This window comes from Momordica charantia (genome assembly GCF_013281855.1).
Source record: "Momordica charantia cultivar OHB3-1 chromosome 5 unlocalized genomic scaffold, Mcharantia_2.0 BLBB01000005.1, whole genome shotgun sequence".
NCBI lineage: Eukaryota > Viridiplantae > Streptophyta > Magnoliopsida > Cucurbitales > Cucurbitaceae > Momordica > Momordica charantia.
The window spans coordinates 20,873,770-20,894,779 of record NW_028275163.1 but is presented as its reverse complement, the minus strand read 5'-3'; the positions used below and the strand labels follow the sequence as shown (position 1 = coordinate 20,894,779).

Sequence of the window (21,010 nt, the reverse complement as noted above, 5' to 3'; positions counted from 1 at the left end):
CAATTTAGATTAAAAAATAGTATAGAGAGTATTGTAACAGCACTACAATAATTTTATCCATTTTCTTTCCGTCATTCATTATATCCTGTGTGAAGCCAAATGAGAGGTTTGTTAATTTTGAAGGCTTATTAATTTCAACAGAATGCTAAATTGAGAGGAGAATGAAAGAATAGACAAAAATTGGGTATATCATTTTCTTCCAGAAATTTCAATTATCAACATTTTTCCAGCCCTACCCAATCCTATGTGGGAAAACATGCAACAGAGACTAAAATCCTCAATATAACTACCACAGTTTTCCCAAAGAACATCGAATATCGAGTCCCTTTCGGTTCTTTTGTCCTCCCGAACCGATGCTTAGATTCTCAACAAGAAAACCGTGCATCCAACCTGTGCAAAGAGCTACATTGGCCAAAATCCTTCAATGAAATTCCCAGAAAGAGAAGTAGATCAGATTCATCCTGGCAATGGAAGTTGAAGGTTGGAACTTGATCATAATATCTTGGCTAACTGGGTAGTGGCCTCAGAATGATCCTTGTTCTGTGGTAATTAAGATAGCTTCAGTTCAGATAAATGGCTTGGTTGGATATGTGGAGGAACCTAGCCAATATCGGTAAAGTTGGGGCTTATGTCGAGACCTGAAATCAAACCCGGGATATAGTTATCAGGGACCATCCCCAGACTTTCTGGTTCTTCTACTGGTGATGGATACTCATTCATGCCAAATGGGAATGAGTAGTCTGTAATAATTGGTGAACTGAGGGAATATAAGTTATGGACATCCTCCGGGATAACCGATGGCATCTGATGCACCACTGGGTCAGCAATCAGGTGGGAACTCTCTCCATGGTCTGCTCCAGTCTTTCTGAACTTGGATTTAGAAGACTTGGAAGAGTCAGTGACTGCCAGCTTATGCTTTCCAAACGATTGTGATTTCGGCACAGAGCGAGACTTGAGATCATTTATCGGGAATACAGAAGAAGCCCATCCATGGAAATCTTCATTACAAGCTCTAGCAGCATCCCTGAGAAATAAGAAAAATATATTCATGAGTTTGCTTTTGACTTATTTTTTTTAATATGGGATTTCTCTGACACTTGGGACAATCCATCCCATATGATCTCTCAATTCTTTTCAAGTCCTCTACTAGGATGCAAATGGGAAACAGGAAAAACCAATAAAACTAACAGAACAAAGTCAATTAGAATAACAAATATTGGCCGGTTCGGTTTAGGAAAAAAAAATATTTATAACAAGGAGTTGGAGCTTTGCTCCCCTATACCTTCCTGCGCTTGCCCCAAAGGCCTGGACCCAAGAGACATCAAGGATTTTTGGTATTAAGCTTACTCGAAGTTTCAAACTTAGAGGTCTCTAAGCCAGTATGACCAAGACACCCCAAATCCTTAGGCTGGTATGACCAAGAGACCTCAAATCCTTGCCAACGGGACCTTAGGAGCTGGTTTATGGAATATAAGAAAAAGATATGTCATATTGATTTGGATAGATTTTGTTGGGTCATCCGTATGGCTTTCAAAAAGCTCAGTTTCAACTATGGTTTTCCAATTTTCATAAACCAATAAGTGGTTTTGACAAGAAACCCAGGCAAACCAGACCCAGTTGCACCCCCAGGTCCTACAAAACAACAAGACTACATTTCCAAAAATCACGTCAAAGGGGAAGAGAAGAATGAACCCATCAAATACTACCTTGCCATTTCTGTCAAAGTTTTTATTTTAGAAAAATGGAAGGTAAGTTAATAATCTAAGACGAGAATGGACCTTTCCAGTTTCAGATCCAGTTATGGGCAAAACTGGATACCTGAAGAGATCATTGTTAGCCAGAAAGATGAGTTGGAGTAAACATTGGTAAAACATGGAAAAGGGGGAGTCATCAGATCTGTCCTGATTAACCAGCAATCCTCACTTGAAGTCTAAGAGAACTTTCAAAGTATAAGTGGATAACAAACTCTACCCATTGCAATACTACACATGATGGTGGGGGAGGTTTCTTTTGAATTATTACTTCTTGGTTCTTGCAGTCAAAGATCATCTCGCTCATTGCTCATGAATTTTTAGCTCCTCAGTTATTTGTTTGGTGGTGGTTTTTGGATTCTCCTCAGTAGACGGTCCTTTTTGGATTTGCAAGCTTTGATTAAGAAAGTGTGAGGTATCAACCCTCACAAGCTGTTTGATTCCTTAGCAAAGAGCCCGTAGGCAATACAAAACAACAAAAGAGCCCTTAGGCAATGAAAACCGACCCACCAATCCGAGAGGGTGAGTAATCTCTCCAACCAACTACAAAAGCTGTAAAAGCACAAAAACTAGGATGATCCCTTCCCTCCTACATTCCCTGGCCTTATAGACAACGGCCCACTCTTACATTGCCCCACTTGTACCATCTTCTCTCTCTTGGCCGTTATGGCCATCTACAATTACCCCTTTGCCCTTCCTATTATATGTCTTTATGATAGGTGGTCTATCAGAAAGTTCTTCAAGTCTCCGCTCATTCAGTATTCAGTTTTTTGTTATTACTTGAGCATTAGTTTATTTTGATGTTGCTTTTGCAGTTTGATGGTTGTGATCCTGGTCAATGGTTCTATTTTCTTATATTTTCTACACCTTTGTTCCTTGTTGGTTGTTTTTCCTCATGTCGGTTGTTTTTCCTCATTTTTTCACTTCTTTTGAAGCTTGTATCCTTGAACATATTTCTTACTTTTCATATTATCAATGAAAAGTTTATTTCTTGTTCTAAGAAAAAGTACTACACACTATGGAGAAATCAGAGCATACATGTCATAACTTCACAGTTTAAGTTGCTGAAAGAGTCAGGGAGAGAACAAGGATTATACCTCAATCGGCCCTCAGCAACTCCCTTCCGCCTCCGAACATCGGAAGATTCACATGTATCCATGTTCATCAAGGGCAAGTAAACTGAATCAGATACTGATAAGTTAATGGAAGATGGAAATGGCATGTTATGATCATCCTCCCCCTCGAACTCGAGTATTAACTCCAACTGCTCTGTAGTGACTGATGCACGTTCCCCATGATAGGGATGGGACTTTTTATCATCTTTCCTCATACAACCAGCATCGCTAAGTGCAGCAGCTAGTAACTTATAATTGTGTCCTGGGTTACCAAATTTCAACTTCCCTGTAGTTTCCCTTCCCAAATATCGAGAAATGTGGTTACCAGTTGCAAAATACCTTCCACCAGAATAAAAACCATTCCGATAAAGTGAGGTATCTAAACAACAGTCGCCACGTGATCTAGCCTTCCACACGGTTGAGAGCAGGGCAGTGAAGTGCTTCTGAAGTAGGTGCTCTCCATCAGGCTGCTCAGCAGCTATGTCTAACAGTACTCGAATGTTTTCCTGAAACAGAAAACTGATGACTGAGAATCCTTTGTCACATTTATCAAAAAGCTCAGCATGCACACGAATATTAACAAATATAGCACAAAACTGTACTCCAAAAAACTACTTCTAAATAACTTTGTGATTAAGTCTGCAACATCCTTAGTTTGATGAACCCAGAAGAGAACAAATAATAACATGCACAAGCTTAACTGCCAAAATTTTGAATATTAAATGGAAATTATCATTTGAAGCATCCACATTATCATTAACTAACCTCTGTGATTTTGAGAAGAGCTTTTCCAGAGCTAGCATTTGTGGTCTTCTCATTATTAGGATTATCTGGTGCAGATATGACATACCTTTGTATGAGTTCCCTATACCTCTCACAACAATGAACAGGATGGCGGTATCTCCCTCTATAAGACCCACCAGCAGTCATACTGTATAGGGTTGAACTGATCAAACTCCAATGTGTGCCATATTCATGTACCATTGCGCACAATATTGCATCCTCCTGCGGCAACCAAAAGTCTGGGGAAGGAACACAATCCCTTGACCAAATATTCCCCTTTTTTAGCTTCTCCGGTTTTATCATTAATACTCTCTTCACTGGCATGGATGTAATAGATATCTTCCCTCCCATTCTACTACGGCCAACTAATTTATGTTCAAGATCAACACCATTCTCGCGTGGTTTAACTTCTATAGCTTCATCACATTGCACACCTGACGCATTGGGCTGTAGATCAAGTGAGGAAATATCCCCAATATTTTTCCTGAACTTTTTAGATTTTTTCTTCAGGGATTTTCCTGACTCGCTATCAAGACTAAATTCAGCCCTCTTACGTTTTTTCTGTAAGCTTGACTGAGCTGATAATGATTCAAGGATATCATCACTACATATATCTTCATCATCTGTAGACATGAACTCCATCGATGCTTCTTTTTTCACCAACTTCAACTCAGAAGAAAGAGAACCCTTCTTCAGAGATTTGAACTTGGTTTTCTTGGATTTCTTTTTAGACTTAGGTTTTGGTTCACTGGGTGTTGCATTCCTGCAAAGAAAATAAGAGTTGAACTCGAGAAAGAATCCTCAAGAAAACAAAAAACAAAACCCATGACATACAACATCCCCACCATCAAGGTTATTGATTCCAACACTTATCATTGTAACTATTGATTTTGCTATAAGATTTTGTTATTCTAAATATTTTAATAATTTAAATTTTAGGTAGAAACATGGAAAAGCAGTAAATATATATGCACAAAATTTCACACCTAAAGTTAACAGTATTTTGATTTTCTAAAATGAATCTGTAGTGGAGTATATTTATCTCAAATAACCAGAACAGATAAATCATGTGAAAGCAACCAAACAATTCAAAATCAGCTACGTCCGATTACAAGGAGAACTAGAAGCTCCCCTATTAACTTAGAACTCACAGAAAATAAGAAACTTCCTTATTAACCTACCTTTTTCTAATAACCACGGGTTTGAACTAAGCTTAAGTGTAACTCAACTGACCTCATGAAAAACTACCTAATTCTACAAAATTAGGCGTAAAGAAACAAATAAATATTAAATGGATGGCAACCATGGTTTGAATGAGTCCCTCCCTGACCAGAACATTATATGGGTTTACAACTTACCCCGTTTCAACAGTTAGACCAACATAGTAGTTCTTACTGATTATTTTCATCTATCTTCTATTATATTTTACAGTTTCCAATGAGAACTCAAACATTGTTTCACCTCGTGGGATCATTTTCAGCCTCTTCTTCTTCTTTCCGCTTAGCCTCATATTCCAAATCCTCCATCAACTGTGTAATAAATAAGAAGAATAAAGGTAATGAGTATACAAGATGAAACATTAGATTCAAAAGAGCAGAATATCTGCTTCGAACCTGATGTTGTGCCAGGGTCTCAACTTGCTGTCTATATGCTTCAGTTGCAAAATCAGCATCCCAACCTGTAAAAAAACACAAAAATTCATGAAGATACAGCATTCATCATTTCTTAACAAATCAAGTAATCATCAATCAGCCATGCATAAGATATAAAGGTCAAATTCTTAAAATGTGCACTAACCAGAGGTATTCAAATACGCAACTACTTTACAATAGAAGGACAGATTAGCATCTCAAAATTTTAAAATGAATATATGTGTAAGTCCATATAAAAATATTCTAAGAAAACATTTATAACAGTGAAAAGAAGAAATTTGCAACTAAGTGAATTAGTATATTTTCCATAACTTTATTGATTTTAATGGAAGCCAACATCCTCCCACTGATAACATTACTGACCGCTCGCATGAAGCATGACATTTAACATGTGGTGACCAGAATAATGTACTTGTGAGAAAAAATATAGAAGAATTAATGTTATAATCATAAGACACTAAAACGATAATACACGTACTTTCATATACAAGAGGTTCTTCATCTTCATCAATCTCAGCTTCCATCTCCTCTTTATACTTCTCAAGACGGTCCAGTTCCCATTCTGTCTCCTCAAACTGGACATCTGATTCCACAGCTGCTTTGTCATGTATAGGATCCCACAGTTCCAGAAAACGTATTGCATATCGATCTATTGGCCGTAGCTGATCATCAATGGACAATATGGTTTGTCCAGTTGCAGCAGCTGCTGCAGCCATTTGCTTGACATCTGCCAGCATGTCAACATCATCTTCTTTGGTAGCTACAATTACAGCTCTCTCTTCATTAGGATCACTAGCTCCATGTATTATTGCCTCATTGTCTTTGTTTGACATAACAATGTCACCAGCTTGATCTCCACCTTCATCAAGCTTCATATCATCGTCATTCATAAACTCATCATCTTCCATCCTCCCAATAACCTCTTCAGTAAATTCCTGATTATCCACAGCTTCTTCTTCTTCAACTTTCTTCAAAGCCATATAATCTGCTTCATCTTCAACAAACTTCAAAGCAGCCTCCACATCCGCATTAGATACAGAAACCTCATTTCCATTGGTGGGGTGATTTTTTTCCTTTTGCATATTTTTTATGGCAAGAGACCTATGACCTGAGAACAATTCCATAGGATCAAGCTTCTGGAAGAATTCAGTGTTGTAACTACCACTTTGAATAACAAGATTATCAAGAGCACGCTTCTGATTTGCCTTCTTTAAGATATTCTCTTCAATGGTGCTCTCACTAATTAGACGATATATATGAACTTCACGTGTCTGTCCTATGCGATGACAGCGGTCTTGTGCTTGTTGATCCATAGCAGGGTTCCAGTCACTGTCATAAAAGATAACAGTATCTGCACCAACAAGATTGATACCTACACCCCCACTTCGAGTTGATAATATGAAAAGGAAAATTTTTGGGTTGGTATTAAATCGCTGCATTAACGTCTGTCTCTCCTCAGGCTGAGTGGATCCATCCAGACGCATGTAAGTATAACCATACAGATTGATGAAAGCCTCCAAGATATCAAGCATCTTTGTCATTTGGGTGAATATTAATGCTCGGTGACCTTCAGATTTTAGTTTCCTTAGCAGGATAGAAAGTTCCTGCAATTTGCCACAATCAAATTGTATCAGCCTCCTGTCTGGAAAATACACTTGCCTCCGAATAATTGCAGATCTTATTGGAGTTAGAAGGGGAAACATGAGTCGGGAGCAATTTTGCTCATAAGATGGATGCAGAAGCACGTCAGAATGGCCTCTACTGTACCAGCACAGAGGCGGTGGAGCCCGTGCAGCTGGTATTGCAAACGTGAAACTTTCAACTAAGCCCATCATCATCTGGAAACGTTCCACTGGTGAAAGGACAATGTCAGCTATTTTTGAGGAATAACAATAGGATGAGGGATTCGCCTTATGCTGGTATAAATCATAAACCGGATGCCTTACCGTCACTAAATCCCTAAGGGATGCCGAATAAATTGGCTTTCTGTCACATCTCAAGGAATTCCACCATGCTGTAGCTTCTGCTCGTTCCATTGCCTGCCTTACTCTTTCCTCCATAATGGCATTTTGAATGTCTGCAAAAATACTCGATCCATGGAATCTCTTCCGATATCTAAATCCAGCTCCACTTTCCTCAGTTTTATTCACATCAGTACACCCCTTGATTAAACTCGATGGGGTAGCAATAGCTCTCACTTCATCCCTCTCCCATGAAGTCATGCTAAAGTCAAGATGAGTGAATAGAAGTCCCAACCCCTTAAGATCGACTGTAGAAAACCGGCTAGGTGATAGTGCAGAACATACAGAAGAACTCAACTGTATGACAATGCCTGCCATATCAAAAGAACTGATGATTGGACGACCCTCGAACAAATCAGGATGGTTACAAACTTTTCTAAGTTGCATAATAACATTAATCATACTAAAGAAATTGCCACTGGCAAGGGTAGCTTGTGTTTCTGAACTAGCAATATAGTCTTCATACAAATGGCGCTGCCTTCTTGACAATCTACAGTTTATGACATGCTCATATTTCTTCGGGAGCTGCTTCTCTACATCTCTTTTCAGCCGACGAAGTAAAAAGGGGCGGAGAACATTGTGCAAGCGATCAAGAACTTCCTTATTCACTTTTTCCTGCCCCTCTACCATTCCAGAAATTGGATTGCTGAACCAATCCTTAAATTCCTGATGAGACTGAAAAATGTGGGGCATCAAAAAGTGCATCAAGGACCAGAGTTCCATCAGATCGTTTTGAAGGGGGGTACCAGTTAGTAAAATCCGTCGTTTAGAATTGAAGTTCAAGAGAGTCTGCCACCTTTGTGACTTCCAATTTTTAATTAGATGAGCTTCATCTAGTATTAGATATTTCCACTTCTTCCGTTTGAAAACTTTAGAATCCTGGATAACCAACCTGTAAGTTGTTATGCAAACATGAAATGAGTTTGGTTTCATCCATCCTTGCCTCTTAAACTTGCGCTCTTTTGCACTTCCAAAGTAAGTAAGAATTTTAAAAGCAGGACACCATTTAAGAAACTCAGTCTCCCAATTAAGCATGACACTCGTTGGAACCACAATAAGATGGGGACCCCATATTCCCTTTTCACAAGCAAGGTGAGCAAGCAAAGCAATGGTCATGATTGTCTTCCCAAGCCCCATTTCATCAGCAAGAATCCCATTTAGTCTTTTCTCATACATAGTCACAAGCCAATCCAAGCCAATATGTTGATATTCACGTAGAGAGTGCTTAACAAGGAAAGGGAATTTTGTACGAACTTTAGTCGTGGAGAATGTGTTGCCGGTTGGTTGTGCAGATCTTGCTGCAGCTGCAGCATCGAAAATTCTGTCCTCACTCTCCCTTTCTTCAGAACTTTCTAAGGACCCTTTCCTCTCTGGAGGTGAACTTGCAGATGAGTGAGATTTACTGGGGTCGTTATTTTCATGCACACAGACATCAAGATGTTTTGGCTCAATATCTTCATGAGATGGAGTATCCACAAGGGTGTCTGAAAAATCAGAAGCATTTTCAGCTTCATTATCTGAATCATGATCATTGTCGTGATCCTGCAAATAAGATTGCGATTACAATTGAATGGACAGATGTCTATTGATACCCCCCCCCCCCCCCAAAAAAAAGAAGGGCACGAAAATAAGAAATAATATAGAAACAAATTAAGTTACACCTACCTTTTCATACCTTGCAAGTAGTTCTTCTATAGGTATTTCACTCTCATTTTGCAGCATTGAAATCTGCAAATAACACAAATCACAAAGAAGTGATGATCAAAAACAAAAGAAATTGCAGTTATAATAATAATTTATATATAGAATCTCGTTAAGGAAAAACTTTAAAATTTGTAGAGATTGCAAAAGTCGTTTGTTACCTCATCCATGGCATTGTTTGAATCCACATTTTCCAGTTTCTCCTCCTCTGACAAAGTTGTTTCATCATCCTAGATATAGAGACCAAGTGAAGCATAAATAAGTATGGGAAATTAGAAATTGTTGAAAATAAAAAAAATGATGCCACATGAAATTACTTGGTTTGAATGAACAGTATCTAAACATCTTGTTATTCCAAGAGATCTCGTTGCTTATCAAGTTGACAAGATTTTAGACTCATACTACGTTGTAATGAGACATGCAATGTCATTGAGAAGCTAAAAGCCTATATATTATTGATCTAAGAGACTAAGATCTATTAACCAGAAGTGGTGACGCCAAAAAGCTTATTAATGACAAAAAAAGTGTACAAAAAAGGGAAAGCCTAGCTAATGGGCCAATGGGCTTTAATTACAAGAATGGTTAACTAAAGTAAACCACAGTCCACAGTAACTAACTAGTAATCTAACTAACAAAACAAAATAAGCACCTTACCATTAATACTACATTTAAACACCTAATCAAATCATACTACATCAAAAAGACTTAAAAGTTATTGTTTTAGTCTCTTCCTACCATCTATTCAATGTTTCTATCATTTCCAGCAATATTGAAGGGCAAATAAAATAAGAAAGAACTTCACGAAAACCCTTATTAGACACCAAATTAATGTTTTAACAAGCGCAAGGGTAAATTTGCATGATGCCATGAAGTTACGTGCATTTACTCACCATACAAGAGAGGTATGTTTCTTAAATGAAAAAATAAATGCAACTAAGATAACATGGTAAAAGGCAATCTTCAAGGCAGTTAAATCGAGTAGTTTGAATCCATATATCACACCTTTTCTTCTCCACCAGCAAAATCATAGTCATCATCTTCCTATGCAAAGACAACACAGCAAAAAATAAGTGTACAATACGGAGTTTCCATGGACCATGCGTTCATCAAAACCAATACTAACCCATTCACGAATCAAAATAAACATGAAAATAGAGAACGTATTTGCATAAAATTAATAAATCGGTCATTCTTCAATCTTCCCTGCTCTAGTTTAACCTGGACCACTAGTCCATTGATAGAAAATTCTGACCAGCTAAGTAAAAATTAATACATGCATCTATATTTGTTTTATTTTGTTTATTCCAAGAACCATGATATTCAAGACTTCATGCTTTGGCGGGCATATAATATGTCAATAATGTTTCTAATTCTTTACAAAAACAAGTATCATAAACACATCCCATCGGTTGAGATTCTCTTAAAATAAAATTGACATATTCATTATATCTGCAGTATGAGAACAATGGAAGGTGGCAGATACTAAAACACAGTAAGAGAGCCTGGGTCTCCCGTCATTTACACCTTTCCTTCTTTATTAATCTCTTGATAACCATGTAAGACTATTGACCTTCTACATAGAGGCACATTAAGCAGCCATTGATGCAATGATTATTTGGAATGTCCCCCAATGCAAAAGATCTCCATCTTTCATGCAAAAATGGTTTTATCAAGTTCAAAACTGTACCTTCTGCTGATCCAAACAATCTAAGCATCGAGGAACAATAAATGTTGATCTCAATAGTCATTACGAAATTTGAACTTGGAACTCTTGGTTGTTCAAGAGCTTCTAATAACTAAATGCAACCATTGGGGATTTGTGCTTTTATATTAAACCTGGAGCACCAGACAAAGAAAAATAACCATGTACACGAAATAATTATTCAAAGTTTATTCTCATCAAAGTCACTCTTCGGGTGGTAACTGAGGCATTTTTTAGTTTGCTTCTTTAATTGTAAAACTTATGAGGTTCCAGGTGCTAAAATTACTCAGAATTTGAATATACAGTTTGTAGATTAGTTTTAAAAACTTAATTGGACAAAACTAAAACCCACTATGACTGAAGCCTGGAATTTTCACGTATTAGACCTACTATAGTCGCACATTTAAATTCTCAGCCTCCGGTATTCATTGCAACCATATCATAACAAGGACACAAACATTTAAGATGAGCACAAACAATCGAACCGGATTGAACCTATCATTTATATAATGAATGCATCATTCATATGCATATAAAGAAATAATTCCTACTTCTATATAAAAAAATAAAAATAAAAACAATTGTCTTACATGTTCTTCACTGAAATCATATAATGCATTGTCCTTGGAAAACTCCATAGATAGCATGGATAGATTTTCTGTTTCACAGATCTCTCTTTCTGTATGGTTTTGTACACTGGATGATTCCCCATTTATTTGATTCTGAAATAAAAGGATAGGTTTTAGCGCGAAGGACATAAATTGTTCTATGGCTTTGGACACAAACCAGAAACACATACAACTTACACAACGACGACCGGCGAAACCAAGTGAGTCAATTTCGTCAACCTTGTGCGATGTAGAACATTCATTCTCTTTTCCTGGAGCAAATATCTCAACTATTCAGTCCAACATATTTCGCAAATTAATATGAAGGAGATTAGTGGCTTCTTCTCCTTACCATGACCTTCTTCTCCTGCTGTCTCTTCAGCTCCTCCTGTACTTGTTTCAGGGCTTCCTTCCATACCATCTAAAAATATTTGTATCAATTAGACATTTTTTAGATAAGAATTTGTACAAACTAGACTTTCTAAGTTACGCAGTTTTACAATATTTACCATGTTACTAACTTGCAACGATTTTGTCTCTGTGTAGAGGTATATTCAGAATGATTATGTTAATAAATAATGGCAATGTAAACAAAAGAGGATAAGGAATCCACAAAAAAACAACCAAGGATATCCATTTATAAATTTATGGCCTTGATTCCTAAAAAGTTAGACGCTATAAGAGTGTTTAATTTTTTCAATAAATGGCATTAAATAAAGGGGGAAAACAATAAATGGAAGGAGAGGAAACCTCCCAAATTAGTCAAAGGAGTTGCAAAATAACCCTCCAGTTTACGAAATGTACACCATTCCATAAACACAGGAATCTTGAAAAGTCTCATATGAAATAGAGAAGAACGATGATTACTTTCCAACCAAGCACCCAAAAGAGTACACATTTAAAGTATAAAAAGCTAAACAAATAAGCAAATCTTAAAGATTATATTTTTGTACACAACAATTAAGTAAAACATTTTCCTGTCAAATAAAAATAATCTTTATCACAACGTGAAAACATAAAAACATAAAAATGTTAGTTTTCAGTATTTCCACTATTTGGAACATAGAATCAAAAAATGGTTTTAAAAAACAAGATATTAGTTGAATTCTGAAAACAATAAACAGAATACGAATGGCATACCAAACAGCCCCTCGCTTTATTTTTTAAAGGATACAGCAGCTAGGGTACAAGAACTCCTATGGTGCCTCAACCAAATCTTGCTTTTACCATTGCATTCAACCCCCCAAACAAACAAAAAAAGTGTCTAAACAAAAATTTTCATTTTCATTGGATAAGAATGTTTCCAGAAAGTTATAATGACCCTTCGGCCAAAACTTGAGTTCTCCATGCACAGACATTGTAAAAAGGACTACTAACAATAATATAATTTTTTTTTAAATAATAATATTATAAACTAGAGCTCTCCATTATCTATTTTCATAGATCTTTCTCATTGGAGATTATGTAATTCTCCAATTGCTTATACAGTAGGCTCGGAATCCATTGATAAATTTTGGAAAGATGTATGGCTCACTAATGATTAATGAATGCAACTCTTTCCCTCTCCTTTTTGCTTTGCACAACAAAAAATCGGGGGCTGTTCGTGATCTTTGGTCTCCCAGTGATAGCTCATGGGACATAAACTTTCAAAGGAGTCTCAAGGAGGCAGAGATTGTGGACCTGGCTTCTCTCTTGCACAATTTCTCCTCATCTCACCTTTCAACCGATAGGGATGTTGTTATTTGGAGATTGGAATCACATGGTCATTTCAGTACCTCCTCCATCCTTAAAGACCTCCACCGATCAGCTACAACAGAGGCATCCTCCTCTGTATACAACATTATCTGGAAGGATCTCTACCCCAAGAAGATTTTCTTTCTTTGGGAAACCAGCCTCCACACTGTCAACACACGGGACAAGCTTCAGAGAAGAATGCCCTATCTGTCCTTATCCTTATGCAAGCAACATGTAGAATCCATCGGGCACATCTTTGTCTCTTGTAAAATGGTCACTGATTTATGGAACAAACTCCTCTTTCTTTTTGGATAGTTGGTCACTCTTCCAAAGGATATCTCCCAACTATTGGCTTATACTCTCACCGGTCATCCCTTCAAAAAGGAAAAGCAATGTCTTTGGCTCCATTTTGCCCGGGCTTTACTATGGACTGTTTGACTAGAACGAAATCTTCAAATTTTCCAAGGAAGGGAGCGCTCATCACATCATCTTTTTGAATCTATAGTTGTTTTGGTTGTATCTTGGTGTAAATGCTCCCTCTTTTTCAACAATATAGTTTTGCCTCTCTCTTATCTAATTGGAGAGCATTTTTTAGCCCTCTCATGGGTCTCTCCCCTTTTTGTACTTATATTTCATATTACCAATGAAATAGTTGCTTTTCAAAAAAAAAAAAAAAAAAGAAAGTCTTCCACTCCACCACTTCATCAAATTCCCTTTAAAGTTGAGATCCAAGGTCATCGTGTAATCCAGCATCCCTTATCATCTCCCATCACAAAATAAATCCTTTCAGCAACTAGATTTTTAATGTTGAAAACAGCCTTCTTCAGTCTCCTAAGTTAAGAAAATCTACCACTGCCCGGAAACCAAGCCCTAGGAGCTATGCGAAACTTACAACAATCTAACACCAAAAGGCATGTTGTATCAAAAGAGAAGAGCCTATTCTTGATATCACTGACGCAAAGACAGCCCTCATTAATTGGAATATAAATGTATTTCCAATTAACAAAATAAGATCCTCCTTCTGAATTTGAATCTTCCATAAGAATTTTCTCATGATTCTTTCGTTACCTTCATAACATCACGGCTGCCTTTGAAAACAGAGGAAATCGTGAGAAAGATTTGCAAGGTTGAAAAGGACCTAATGGATTATAGTAAGCCTACCACCAATGGAAATCAGCATGTATTCCCCTCCCAAGCTTACACGAGATTCTTTCCAAAACCTGACAACCAAAAATCCTTAAGACTTTTGATTTCCTAATGGAGGAAACCCCAAGTACACCGGGCTAGATTCAACCTTGTGGCCAAAACTGTCTGCCACCTCTTTGTCATGAATCCATGGAATTTAGTGCCGACTACAGTCACCTTCACGAAATTGATTTTGATAACAAAAGCCTTCTCAAAATAAAACAATCTTGAAGAGATTACTTAATTCAGATAGCTCCATCAATGAAAGAAGGTTGTCACCAGCAAACTGTGAATGATATGATTCATATGCACCTTCTATTCGTATGTTGAATCCTTTGACAAATCCAGATTGAAAACCATCAGATAATATTCAACTAGCAACAACAACGAGGACCCAACTGCCCCCCCACCCCCCACACACACAACACCACAAAAAAGGAACACCTTTGTTGTAAGACCCCAGAAGCCATGTATTTCATTCAGGCTTTCCATTTAGAATAATAGAAAAGTTTGTAAAGGAGATATAAATCAATCTTAAATTTTTTGTTTGTCCCCAGATCCTTTGATCTCTAGAATAGCTAATAGCAAGTACCAACCAATCCACTTTATACCTTCTCGAGATCCAATTTAAATAGAAAGCCCTCGTAAAACCTCTTCCTCCACTGCTCAAAATCTCATTAGCAGCAAAGACAGAATCAACATTCCACCAGACCCACAAAAACAGCCTGAAAGTAGGATGTAGTTTAAGGCAGACAATTTTTGGGTGACCTCTCTTTTTGTACATTCATCCATCTTAATGAAAATAAGTCTCACACAATAAATAAATAACTGATCAACTAATTTTACAGCAAATTTTCAAAGGTGAACCAGCTGGAGGATAAAACAACATTAGGAAACTTGACATTGATCAATCATGTATGCTTAACCCTCTATATGTGTGTATCTTGTTAAAAAAAAATGTATGTATGCTTAACCCTCTATAAACAACAAAGTACACAAAAAATCCATGATTTTCACCTGACACATTTAAATCCATATGTTGGGCATGAGGATGGAGGTAACATTGCTTAACCAATTGCCCAATTGAAAAACAAGGACTTGGTGTAAAGAAACAATTCAAGTGGTATCAGTAAGATGATAACCATCCAAATTTCTTCTAGGGTTAAAAACCACAAGTCAGCAGCCCCCTTTTCCAACAATCTTCCACTATCCAAACTTTTCCATCACAAATTTCAAACTCCTCCAAAAAGGTATTGGACAGAATTTGACCCTCCTGTCAAGAATTCTTCCAAAACTTGAATCTTCTGTCAGTCTCAAACACACAGTTAGATCTCTTTTCTATCACACTTCTCAAAGCATAAATTCTCTTCCACAGGCTTCGACCACTAGCAAATTGGCAACTACCCAAAACCAAACTTCTCGAAAAGCCCCATATTTGCAACAATTTTATGCTGAAGGACCATAAGTTCAACAGGAAACCTCCAAACCACCACTTGTCAGAAACGAGTGAGAACCCTCCCTTCTTAAAATTCTAAACTTCTAAGATCCCCAGAAAGGCAATTTTCCAGCTCAGCAGGTGGAAACAACCTTTCACATTTGACCCTTTCAAAAGGCAAAAGGTAATTTCTAAAGAGTCTGAGAAGATTCTCCGCCAAGCTAGCCAGAATAATCAAGTGAAACCAAGTTGGTAGGTTTGAGAGCACAACTTGTGAAAGGTGAGCTTACTTCCGGTAGAAAGTGGAGCATTCCTCAAATTGAGGAGCTTATTTGAACGACCAGAATCTCCTTTGAATCTTTTATACCTTCAGTTATATTTATGGAGTTTTATTGGTGTAAACGCAAAAATCCTTTCTCAGATTATAGTCTTACTTTAATTTTAACCAAATGGATGCTATTTTTGTAACTCCATTTTTGGGCTCTAGGGAATCTTTCCCTCTTATGTATTATTTCACACATCAAGGAAATACATGTTTCCTTCCCAAATAAAAATAAATTTAGGAGCTTATTTGGAAATCCTTTCAATCAGGGCCTCCAAATGAACTACTCCTTGGAATCGTGGTAAGCTACCAGCCAAACAACCAATGCTATAACCAAAATAGTCAGTTGCCAGTTTAACTACATCATCCATTAATGTCCACACTACATCTATTAAGATTAACTTCCAACCTAGATGCCTTATTAGAAAAGCCTGAAGATATTGAGGAGGCCCCTCATCTAGAGAGAATTGAAGGATCTCATAAAGAATGGTCAAGAAAGCTAGCAATCATTCAGCATCCTTATTTCTGAAAGAAATTTCAGAAAGAAAGTCAGTCTAGTTGAACTTAGTTGCCCAGTAACCAGAAACCAATTAGTCCCAAACTTATCCACCCACTAATCAGAAACCAACTTGGCCTGTCAAGTTCATGATTAAAAAATAAAAATAAAGATAATGTTTCACCGTGCACCTTTCTCTCCTTTATATCTTTTAAGAAGCTCTTCAAGAGGAAGATCAACTTCATTGTGCAAAGCCTCCAATTCCTCTTGCCTTTCTTCTTCAGTTATCAGGGCCTCGTCTTCATCAATGGTATGCTCGTTATCTTCCTAAAACATTTGTGAAAGAACATATTACTTGTAAGAAAATGCAAAAGCAAAATATAAGGTACCAAACACTATTGACATCAGACACTACAATTCAAACCTCCAACGGATCTCTAAGCAAGTACTGTCAAATTCAATGGATATCAAGAAAGATTATCTAATCTAATTGAAATTTAAGCATGTAAAACACTCAAGTATGGCGATGAATCTAGTTGTGTTGGAAAATTATGCCCCATTGAATTCATGATCTCGAAAGTTTATATGGATTTTAATCAAAGTAAAGCCCAAGCTAACATATGAATTTCAAAGAAACAAAATTCACGAAAATTGAAAATATTTTATATGCTCAAGTATTCTTACCTAAAACCTATTGGATCCAATTGCATGATCAAAATCCAGCTATCACTACAAGGTTTAGGCTACCAACAGCATTCATATCTTTCATCATCTTCTTTTTCCTTCTCTTTTTTTCTATTATGGGTATCCTAACAAACTTACACACATCAACTGATCACACAAGACATGTACCTACCTTCCACAATGTCTTTCTTAAAAGAAAGAAAACACGGCCCTTCAATATTTGGTTGTAATGGATTTTAATATCTAGGTAGATGATCACTCTAGGATTTAATTTTTATTAATTTCCTACCGGGTTTTAACATATACCCCCAAAGTTCTTTACTTGCCCAACGACAACTTGATCAACCTCTGGTGGTTCAATATCCATATTTTTCAACTCTTTGGTTAAAGTCATTCAATGTCCACAAGAGGTAGGAACATTATTTCTCTCTCTCCCCGAAAAAATACCAAGGTAAAAAGAAGAAAGAGGGAGGAAGCAAACCACCAAAATTATGTGCCAATTGAAAATAATGACATCTGAAGACAAACAAAGCTCTAATACAAAAAAATAAATAATAATAATAATAATAAAATTATTACTATGAATACTGTGGAGAGAGGAAAAGTGGACTTACTGATTCATCTTCTGATCTTAAATCAAATTCTTCATCAAAGTCCACAAAATCTGACTCGTGTTCTGTGAAATATATTCACATCAATTTCAACTTAAAGACTATACCATTTTTATGAGGTAATAAAACATGGAATATCACAATTTCCAGTGTACCATCATTAAACTCTGGGGGTTCATCAACAGTTCTGTTTTCATCCCTTTCTTGGAAGTGAACATTGTGTAGCCCATGTGAAGAATTCGTCTGCAAAGGTTTATGAGTTTCCACAAGATTTTCTGCCAGCATTGTTGAGTACCTAAAATAGCAAGAAGAAGGTATTAGACTTCATTAGGCGATAATGCACAAGGATAAGGATTCAAAAAATTTTGTGCATAATGCATTCGAAATAACCCCCCTTCCCCCAATACCCAAGACCAAGCCTAGTAGTGAGATCAAATCAAACACCTTTCTGTTTGCCCTAAAAGAAACTCCAGGTGTTTGTCGAGTGCCTTTTTCTTTTTCTCATCCAGCTCCATCTGATGCTTGTAAAGCACCTGAAATTAAAACCTGATCAGTTCCAGTTCTGAAGAAAATTAAAAACTAATCATCCAAAACAAATCATGGGCTATGCTATGAAAAGATAGAATTTTGTAGATGAACTTGCCAGCTTTTCTATTTTCACCCAGAACTTCTTTACATCCTTTGAAATATTGAGAGCAAGTTTTCTCAACCGCTGCTCTTCTTCCTGAGAAAAATAGAAATTCATGCATAAAGAATTGTGATCCCTTGGACTACATCAACACAAGGGCTTAATAATTTTTTTGTTTTTTAAAAGTACAAATAAAAAAAACAGTTTTTAATCAGAAAATTTGTTTAGCGTGATATATCACACATGATAGTTTGTAAAAGTAGTTCTCTTAATTTAAAAAACATTTTTTTTGTTTTCATGTATTTTATTTATTGCTGTCTAAGTTAAATTTTGATGAAATAAACGAAACCCAAGAATAAAATATAATTTAAGAAACAATTCTAAGTTTAAAAGTAATAGAAAACAGTTTTAAAAATCAGTTCACAAAACAGGTTTCAGATAAATTTAGAAATACAATCAAGCAACTCCCTAGAGTTTTTGTTCATTCTAAGCCATAGTTGTTTTGTTTGAAAACCAACAAAAATATTTCCAATCAAATAGAGGTTAGAACCTTCAACTTCCTTTCTTCCCTTGTAGCTTGATCTATCATGCCTTTGCTAGCTCTTAAAGCAACCTTTTTTGCCTGAGCTAACTTCCATTTCCGCTCAGACTCAAAGTCCTGCAAATAACCAATTTCCTTGTATGAATGAAAGAATGGAAATTTATCCAAAAAGCCCAACTTCTGTTCACTTAACATCCTTTTAAAAGAAATTTTACAAAAATGATAGGATGAATTATATGTGATTAAAAATTATTCAAAGTATATTTAAGTTAATGTCTTGTTAATTACCTTTGAAAGCCAAACCATCTCTTCTAAAACATGATCCCAATGTGTTTTAGGTCGATGAGGTTCTCTTGGAGCTTCAAGTATCTGAAATACCAAAGAACCATCATAACATCAAGAGTTGACAAAGAAATAGTAAGAGTTGTTTAAGAGTCTTGGATAATACTTGTGCATTCAAAACCTAGCAACCATCATCCAATGTGAAAGAGTAGATGGATGGATAAATAGATTGAGAGAGGACGAGATCCAAACCAAGCAGCTACCCTATGTAATCTCAATTTTGTTTCCCCTGAAAGAGGTGTAATACCTTTGGGCGCTTGGCTCTTGTCTCATGATCAAGTTTAGACCTGGGACCTTTAGATGCCATAGCTTTCCTGTATTGATAATATGCTGGCTACACAACTTAAGAACCCTGCAAATAATTAGACAAGCATGCGAATGTCAATTCAAAATTGGCTAAAATTATTAATTTTAGATACAATTGATGCCAAGAAATTAAATACTTCTCGATGACATTTTTAGAATGGTTATTAGAATGCTAAAAATTAACAGTCTTAGTCCTTCAATCACTAGGAAAATAATTCATCAAAACCAAAACCTCAAAATATTAAACAGATAGACACATTTTGATAACTATGCCCGAAAACGAAGTCCAACGCCAAATGCTGACTTAGTCACAATTCTACTTTTAAAGCAGCATAGATATTGCAGAATCGCAAGGGATGAATGAAGAATACTGCTCGAATATTATCAATTTCATCATTTCTTCTTGTGCATTTTAGCGATAGCTGACAACATGCTCTGATAACACTTCGCGTCTACACGATGGAAAAACTAAGCATGTCCCATAAAGGGAAGCAACCGAAATAGTTCCAAACAACAAGTGATTTCCTCTGCACGTCTCTACGCGCCACAGTGGGTAACTATTAATTTCGTTTCTTTTCAAAACCCATCTTCTATTTGTTTCCGAAAGATAAGAACAACAGAGAAACTGCAGTTTTCAGCTCAACTCAAAGAATCATTTTCACTACGTCTGAACAAAAACAAATTTAGGAAGTGACAGGGATTACATACGTTCATTTCTTTTCCTCTACTCCGACTATTTCTTCGCAACCAAACAAAGCTCCAAACACACGAAAACGAAAACAAATAATCTACCATGGCGCTACAACTTGTTTCTACTCCACAATACCCTCGATCTTTCACCAAGAATATCCTAAATATCTGAAATTATAAACGAAAAACGAGTCATAAAAAGCAAGAAAATGCGAGTTCCAGAGTTGGTAACGAGGTTGAAGATGGCGAAACCTGAAGTGGGCCGTTTCAGAGGGGGGAGTGTAGGGTTTTTGAAGTTGGAAAAAAAGAAAAGCGTAGAAGAGATCCACTGCGCGTGAGTCTCAGATCCGAATGAGTGAGCTCCTGAAATACAATCCTTGTTTTTGGCAGCTCCACTTTCATCGCCTCCGCCGCTCCTCGAACTCCGGCGACGGCGGTGGTTCTGGATAAAACCCTCGATCTACGGTCCGTGATCCACTGAAATATGATCCGACGGCTGGAAAGTGAGCGAAACTGGTGAGGCAGCGTTCGGAATTCGGGAATTTTTGTGTTCTTTTGTATATGAACCATTAATTTTTAACCCCACGGAAAAAAATACCCACCTTGCCTTTTTTCTCTTTCTTTTTTCTTTTTCCCAATGCATAACATATTTAAATATAGAATTTTCTTGTTTCAAAATAATATGTATAAAATTAAGGAGATA

General features: G+C 36.7%; 1 protein-coding gene across 2 annotated transcripts; it reads right to left on the bottom strand.

The window, feature by feature from the left end:
• Nucleotides 1–170: 170 nt before the first annotated feature.
• PIE1 (SNF2 domain-containing protein / helicase domain-containing protein) lies at nt 171–20,909 on the bottom strand. 2 transcript variants are annotated; one of them, XM_022302661.2, is made up of 22 exons: nt 20,560–20,909; nt 20,326–20,475; nt 19,559–19,663; nt 19,258–19,338; nt 18,979–19,086; nt 18,444–18,524; nt 18,245–18,333; nt 17,956–18,095; nt 17,804–17,865; nt 16,697–16,832; nt 11,686–11,754; nt 11,532–11,605; nt 11,316–11,447; nt 10,026–10,064; nt 9,185–9,253; nt 8,988–9,050; nt 5,780–8,864; nt 5,263–5,327; nt 5,111–5,178; nt 3,632–4,412; nt 2,849–3,372; nt 171–1,024 (listed from the first exon to the last, which is right to left on the bottom strand). In XM_022302661.2, the coding sequence occupies exons 3-22, from the start codon at nt 19,616–19,618 to the stop codon at nt 601–603; spliced, it is 6,150 nt and encodes a 2,049-aa protein (XP_022158353.1). In that variant the 5' UTR covers nt 19,619–19,663; nt 20,326–20,475; nt 20,560–20,909; the 3' UTR covers nt 171–600. The 2 variants fall into 2 exon arrangements, with proteins under 2 accessions (XP_022158353.1, XP_022158354.1); XM_022302662.2 differs by lacking the exon at nt 20,326–20,475.
• Between the last annotated feature and the right edge of the window lie 101 nt (nt 20,910–21,010).

Excerpts from the sequence above, each read along its gene's own strand:
- PIE1 (XM_022302661.2), bottom strand. The coding sequence starts at position 19,618 with ATGGCATCTAAAGGTCCCAGGTCTAAACTTGATCATGAGACAAGAGCC. Across the intron at positions 11,606-11,685 it reads AGCAGGAGAAGAAGGTCATG|GAAAAGAGAATGAATGTTCT; the intron begins GTAAGGAGAAGA and ends TATTTGCTCCAG. Across the intron at positions 5,328-5,779 it reads AGAACCTCTTGTATATGAAA|GTTGGGATGCTGATTTTGCA; the intron begins GTACGTGTATTA and ends GTTTTTTTACAG.